Here is a 7,264-nt window from a genome sequence, read left to right as displayed (position 1 = left end):
GCATGGATGTTAAAGGGTGTTTAATCCCTGTTTGATAGCTTGGCCCTACTCTCTATTCTGATGCCAATCTTGCCACTCTCAGCTATCGTTAATAAACCATATATCTAGATAGTATCTCTTTTGCAGGCTTTCAAAGTGTGGCGCCCTTATAATCTGCTTAAGAGCGCTGCTAAACGAGATTCTGTCCCTTCTGTCCTCCTCACATCACGACTATATTGGGTTAGATTCTAACTAGTGCCATGCGACAACTCCAGTCAACCCGAATTAACAGGCACGTCGAGATGGCCGAAACATGCTTGTAATTATACCATAATTAGTCTCAACATGGCCTACGACCTTTAAACTAAACTTTGAATAGAGTGGAAAACCCTCCGGTGCTGCGAGCACATATGCACATCGGCCATTCCGGTCAGTTTCTTCACCAATACGCTGCATCATCATCGAACCTATCCCTTATCGTTGATACTTCGGATTTACCGCCATAAACGTCAGTCCTAGGTATAAAAACCATTAGCAAGCAATTATACGGAGGTTGGGGTCCAAAATAGCCTGATTGAAATCTGCGACCACAACTTACCTACGTAATAGGATAGCATAATTGGGCTTACGGCATATACCATCGAGATCCTTTAGAAACCGAAAGCGTTCAACTCTCAGATCCTTCGATAAAGCAATCTAGGCATTTACATTAAGTGTGTCCGGTAGCCAGGAGCTTTTTGGTGCTTTTTCTCTCTTTCTCGACTCACTTGCTTATTGCGGGCCATAGTTCTGCTCTATCACCTCCCAACCGTAAAAACCGACTGGAGTCCCATCAACGGTATATGCCTTTAAGAATCTTTCTTATCGAGCTTGGAAGGCATCCTCTATCATCTCGATATACTAGCGAGTTATTTCCTCCATTTGGGCTTCTGTGGCTGTGTTGAACTGAGGGAACATCGTCCGGTATAAAGGTCCATTTTGCATGGCGGGCACCTCAACATACCGCCCAATGTCCTGTGCGTCGGAGACTTCGACATCGGAAAGCTTGAAGTCTGGTTGCGGGATTGAACCCATTTTTAACAACGTATAAGATTAGATGTTGAATGGGATGAAAGAAAAAAGTGAGGGACTCTACCCTGAACACAGAGGTGTTGAGTCTCTCACTTTTTTCTTGCACCGCCTCGGTAGGTATTACTTACATGGCCTGTTGATACAGTCAGAAGCGGCTGTATTACGGGCACGTCACGGGCTCCTACGCTCTTCATTTGCTACTAACCGGTAAGGGCGCACAATGGCAGGGCAGTGCTCTGTCCAGAATCCGCTTTGGAGGTTCCAAGCTCCGTTTAGGCAATCGAGCTTGAAAGATGATTCACCCGTACGGAGGAATGGCTTTAGAATAAAGCTGAGAAGTTCGATCTTAAGTTATCATCCTGGCCGTTTGGTTGCGTACTTACCATACCCCAGACAAGATTGAGTTGGCAACGCGACGGAAGCGCCCGCTTACCCCGCGCTGGCTGCAGAATATTTGGCTGTGAGAGTGGAAGGCCTAAGTGTAATTGAATTTCTCATAGTTAGTTCAATGTCTTACCCAGTTAATTACACGTAATAAAGTCGATGATGGGCAAATACCTACATACTCATGAATCTACAGTACCTACCCACCTACCTATGTACTCATTGGTGTGCCTGTCGCGGTCGAGGAATGACGCAATTCGTTGCCAATGCTTGGTACCCCAAAAGGCAAAAGGTTGGATGGGGCGCTGTGGATATTGATGTCATCGCTCGGGCTCGGTCTCGTCTATTTTAGCAGGGGTTACCGTAACATCTTGTTGAATCCCGACATGACCGGCCGGAACATTCGGTTGAGAAGTCTGAGCACAGACATCTTGTTTATCTTTGTTGGAGTTCGTCTGCCTGATATTTGATTTATTTGATATATCTGATTAGGCGAGTAGAGAGGTATTCAAAGTAGGTAGGTACCATGATCCAGATCTAGCGTGTCGCGTCGTAAAAGTCATAAATGCCGCCGATATGCCATCACAGAAGGCACTGGTCATACGTGGCGATCCTTGAGTAGGTAATTACCTAACCTAACCTACGATGTATTTGGGTATGTGTACGCGTGTTTCTCTCGAAGCTCAGTATCGACTACCTACTCTAGATAGGCGCCTGGCCAAGACTCGTCATTCCAGCCATTGCTCTTTGGCACTATCCGCTCTTTGTCTCGGCAGCGTCTGGGCATCGCTGAGAAATGTCGGGTATTAGGGCAGGTCACGCCTTGGCGTTCTGGGCTGTGCTAAGCCATCCTGGCCCCCGCCAATGCCCCCAAATCCTCAATGACGAAGTTGATGCTACACCCTGTGCCGCATCATGAATTACTACTACATTTCGAGTGTATCGCCGCCTACTCTTGTTCATAGGCCTCGTTTAGTAACTTAGTTATAATTACTCCCCTTTGATACCTAAACTAGATACTCCTTAATCAATTTGTCTTGTCCTCGCGCGTTGTTGCGCGTCGGATGAACAAATGACCAAACATCCTGGCCTTCGACGGTCGTGGGAGATATATCATTAAAACTCATCACGCAGGTTCCTGGGAAAGCGACCGATTGCATCTCCTAATAACAAGCATTATCACTTCGACAGTGACTTCAATCCCTGAGAGGGGAACTTAGGCCCTAATTAATGAGTGCTCGCGAGGATACTTTAGCCGATGCCGCGATGGTGCACATACCTGCTCGACATGGAGACGAGACCTCTGAAAGTCGCCGTGATGCGCCAAGCAAGGAGCACCGGTCTTCTTGGGATTCTCGACACAGCACCGGCAGCCGTCGAGCTGGACAAGCTCTCAAGGGCTCCTTCAGTCACCTCTTAGACACATCCCGCGTTCAAGTCGACCGCAACCTGAGACGAGCAAGAATATGGCGGGGGAAACTTGACGAGGCCAGCGGCCATTTCTATCGGAAATGGATCCTCGAAGGTCTTCTCCGTCAGAAACCTCTTCCCCCAAGTAAAGATGGGAGACATATAGCATTGTATCCGGGCGCGGTCCGAAACGAGGCGCTGATAGACGAGCGAAGCGGAAAGCACTACATCTCTAACTCGATTCGCTCTAATCGATATACACTCATTTCCTTCCTACCGAAGCAATTGGTCTTCCAGTTCGGACGGCTTGCGAACTTTTATTTCCTAGTGATCGGTATCCTTCAACAAGTTCCTGGTTGGAGTCCAACTGGGAGTTTTACAACCCTTGGCCCTTTGATTGCGTTTGTCGCATTAATCATGGCCAAAGAAGGTTGGGACGATTATCGAAGGTATCTGTTAGACCGGGAAGACAACCTAGCGCTTGCATCGGTGCTTGACTCCGGTCGGACATTGGGCGAAGGATCTACCGCGAAGACTACTGGACGCTTTGGCGGGAGACTGAGGGAGAAACGGCCGGTACAGGACGGAGAGGCAGCGGAGGAAGTACCAATGTCGGAAACTGGCAGTGATAAATACTGGGCGCAGATTAAGTGGCGAGATATCAGAGTAGGCGACATCATCCGGCTAGGCAGGAATGAAAGGGTACCCGCCGACATCGCCCTTCTTCATGCGAATGGCGTCAATTCGACCGCATATATCGATACTATGGCACTCGATGGTGAGACGAACTTGAAAAGCAAGCAGCCTTCTCCACTAGTTGCAAGTCGATGCGACACGATGTCGAAACTGGGGGATCTCACAGGCGAGGTTGTATGTGAAGATCCTAACGCTGACCTCTACAACTTTGAGGGCAGTATCACGATTGGGGGTGAAACTATGCCTTTAACTATCAATGAGGTAGTCTTTCGGGGCTCTACAATACGAAACACTACCGAGACGATCGGCGTCGTCATCAATACGGGTGAAGAATGCAAGATTCGTATGAATGCAAATCAGGATGTTCGCGCAAAATCGCCGAAAATAAACAGGTTCACCAATCGTATTGTGATTGGGCTTGTGTTTATTTTGCTCTCCATAACAGCGGGAATTAGCGGTGGTTATCGCCTCTGGCAACGTCGATATGAGTCGAAGACTGATTACTTACTCGAATCCGTAGATTCTGCTGCTCTCGTCGTCGGAACAATTATTCTTATAAACGGACTTATTCCACTGTCCTTATATATCGTTATCGAATTTGTTAAGGTTTTTCAAGCCTATTTCCTCAACGATATCGAAATGTATGATCCAGAAACAGACACGCCCATCTCCATCAACACCAATACCATCCTTGAAGACTTAGGCCAGGTTAATTACATCTTCTCTGATAAGACTGGGACATTGACCGAAAATAAGATGCAACTTCGGAGGCTTGCGGTGGGAGGAACGAGCTGGCTGCATGCTATGGACATGAGTGCAAAAGATCAGGCTTCTCAGAATGAGATTTCAAAGGATCCGAAGATTACGGATATTTCCAGCGTTGAAACCGCCATTTCTGAGGCGGAGAACTCGAAATCCGAGTCTGTAGGAGTCCTAGCTTCAGGTGCAAGTGCAAGAACCGAAGCAATGCTAGACTATATCTACCGTTTTCCAGACACAGCGTTCTCAAAGCAAGCCCGACAATTTCTACTGTGTATTGCTTTGTGTCACACCTGCCTTCCCGAAACCTCTGAAGACGGCAAGATCACATTTCAAGCTGCTTCTCCCGACGAGGTTGCCCTTTTACTGGCTGCTCAGCAAATGGGCTATTTGCTAGTTGACCGCCCTTCGCAGTCAATCAAGCTCACAGTTACCACGCAGTCAGGAGAATCTAATACTGAAACCTACAGTGTTCTGAAAGTCATTGAGTTTAGCAGTAACCGAAAACGCATGACCATCGTCGTACGTATGCCGGATGGTCGTATCTGTGTGATTTGCAAGGGCGCCGACAATGTTATCATGAATCGTCTCAGACTGTCTGAGCTCGCTACAAGAACAGCGGGTGAAGTCAGTCGTAAGGCCCGCGAGCGCCACAGTATAGAGGCCGAAAAGGCTATGAGGCGAAAAAGCATTGCTTCGCCCCGAGACAGCGTCGGACGACGCCCAAGCTACTTCCGGTCGCGCACTTCGCGAACCTCGAAGGACCTCAGAAGACTAAGCAGGACTAGCAGGCAAGAAGAACCTGAAGCGCACTCACTATATAGTGAAGCAATGGACCACTTCGATGACGAAGGTGACGATAGCAATGACGGTGTTATCGATGAGTCCATTGCCAGCGACGAAGCGAAGGTCTTCGAAAGGTGTTTCAAGCACATCGACGAATTTGCTACAGAAGGTCTACGAGTCTTGCTCTACGGCTACAGGTACATTAGCGACGAAGAGTTCGAGGAGTGGAACACCGCCTTCAAGGCAGCGACAACGAGTCTTGTTAATAGACAGGAGAACATTGAAGAAGCTGCAGAAGCCATCGAGAAAGATTTTGAACTTGCTGGCGCTAGCGCTATCGAGGACAAGCTCCAGGTTGGGGTCCCCGAGACCATTGACAAGCTGCGACGAGCCAACATCAAGATATGGATGTTGACCGGCGACAAACGCGAGACGGCGATCAACATCGCTCGCTCGGCGAATCTGGCTAAATCGTACTCTGAGATGTTTATGCTGGACGCGATTGCCGCCGACCCGAAGCAGACTATGCAGAGGTATCTGCTCGATGTGGAGCGAGGCGGTATCTCGCATTCAGTCCTTGTTATTGATGGCCACACTCTTAGTATCGTGGAAAAGGACAAAACCTTGGAGGCCATGTTCTTCGACCTCGCTGTCCTCATCGATTCTGTCATATGCTGCCGCGCTTCCCCCAGCCAGAAAGCGACGCTCGTTAGAGGAATCCGGGTGACGAATAGATCCTGCGTCACCTTGGCGATTGGAGACGGCGCGAATGATATCGCTATGATTCAGGCGGCCCATGTAGGTATTGGTATATCAGGTCGTGAGGGCCTTCAGGCTGCCAGAGCTGCAGATTATGCTATTGCACAGTTCCGATTTCTTCAGCGACTTTTGCTTGTCCATGGTCATTGGTTATAGTGAGTGCACCCCTTGCCTACCCCTTTTCGCCCACGTCATAGTCTATATCAACCCCTAGCCCCTATCTAACACATACATACATCTGCTAACACCATTGACTTAGTCTGAGGACGAGCAAATACATCCTCTGCACATTTTGGAAAGAATGGGTCTTCTACATCATCCAGGCCCAGTACCAAGGATTCACAGGCTACAGCGGCACATCACTCTATCAATCCTGGAGTCTCACAGCCTACAACGCCGCGTTTACGTCTCTACCCATATTCTTCCTCGGGCTCTGCGAGCAGGACCTGTCCCCGGAAACCCTCCTCGCCGTCCCTGAGCTGTACTCTTTCGGCCAACGGGACGAAGGCATCAATCTGAAGAAATGCATCGCGTGGCTGGTCACGGGCACGGTCGATACTGTCGTCATATTCCTGATCGTGCTGTTCGAGTTCAAGTTCAACCTCACCGGATCACCCTCTAACCACCAGTCTCACGACAACTCGCTCTTCCCGATAAGTTCCCTCGCCCTAACCATTGTCATCGTCCTCATTAATGTTAGGATCTTGTAAGTGCCCAACCACCCCATTAGATGTAATTAGTATAATAGTAAATCCTCTTTCTAATATTCGCTGTGTCACAGGATCTTCGAGATGCATAACAAAACGTGGATCCCCCTATTAGCCTGCGCGTTATCAATCTCGCTCTGGTTCTTCTTCAGTCTCATCATCGACGCCGTCCCGCAGCGCTACTCACGCGGCTCCGAGTACCACATCTTCCATGCCTTCACGCGCCAGTTCGGCAACACGCTGTCGTGGTGGAGCGTTGCCATTATTGGTATCCTGATCGTGCTCGGGACGAATCTGGGTACCACGGCGCTCCAGCGTGTATTTTTCCCTACGGATAGGAATCTGTGGCAGGAGATTGAAAAGCGGGGTGATGTTGATGAGGTTTTGGTGGAGTATGGGCTTGAAGAGGGTCGGTTGGAGGGTCAGAGTGTCGCTGGGGATGGGGAGGGGATGCATAGGAGAAGCGGGGATGGGACTTCTGTTGCGGCGAGGAAATCGCGCGATAGGTGAGGATGGCTTGTTCAAGTGTACTATGGTATATGTGATAAAGGTAGAAATAATTAAGATTATCATGTATAACTCGGTGGCATTTTCTCATTGTATGTTGTCGTACTTATGGCGTAGAGTGACATTGCATTTGCATCTGATTCAAAAATAGAAGAGAACGGCACGCAGGTGAGGGAAGCGTTCATCTAATTAAATGACCATGATGT

General features: G+C 48.8%; 2 protein-coding genes across 2 annotated transcripts; one reads left to right on the top strand and one right to left on the bottom strand.

The window, feature by feature from the left end:
- Positions 1-264: 264 nt before the first annotated feature.
- F5B22DRAFT_637228 (uncharacterized protein) lies at positions 265-1,053 on the bottom strand (the record flags this gene model as incomplete). Its single annotated transcript, XM_047977404.1, has 3 exons — positions 265-429; positions 688-745; positions 881-1,053. The coding sequence occupies 3 exons, from the start codon at positions 1,051-1,053 to the stop codon at positions 265-267; spliced, it is 396 nt and encodes a 131-aa protein (XP_047829572.1).
- Positions 1,054-2,700: 1,647 nt separating this feature from the next.
- On the top strand, positions 2,701-7,061 carry F5B22DRAFT_647827 (phospholipid-translocating P-type ATPase; the record flags this gene model as incomplete). The annotated part of the gene is made up of 3 exons (XM_047978935.1): positions 2,701-5,999; positions 6,104-6,550; positions 6,626-7,061. The coding sequence occupies 3 exons, from the start codon at positions 2,701-2,703 to the stop codon at positions 7,059-7,061; spliced, it is 4,182 nt and encodes a 1,393-aa protein (XP_047829571.1).
- Positions 7,062-7,264: the final 203 nt, after the last annotated feature.

The sequence above is a fragment of the Xylaria bambusicola genome (assembly GCF_022495145.1).
Source record: "Xylaria bambusicola strain CBS 139988 unplaced genomic scaffold F5B22scaffold_29, whole genome shotgun sequence".
NCBI classification, from domain to species: domain Eukaryota; kingdom Fungi; phylum Ascomycota; class Sordariomycetes; order Xylariales; family Xylariaceae; genus Xylaria; species Xylaria bambusicola.
The sequence above is the reverse complement of the archived record's forward strand: the minus strand, read 5'-3'. Positions and strand labels throughout refer to the sequence as shown.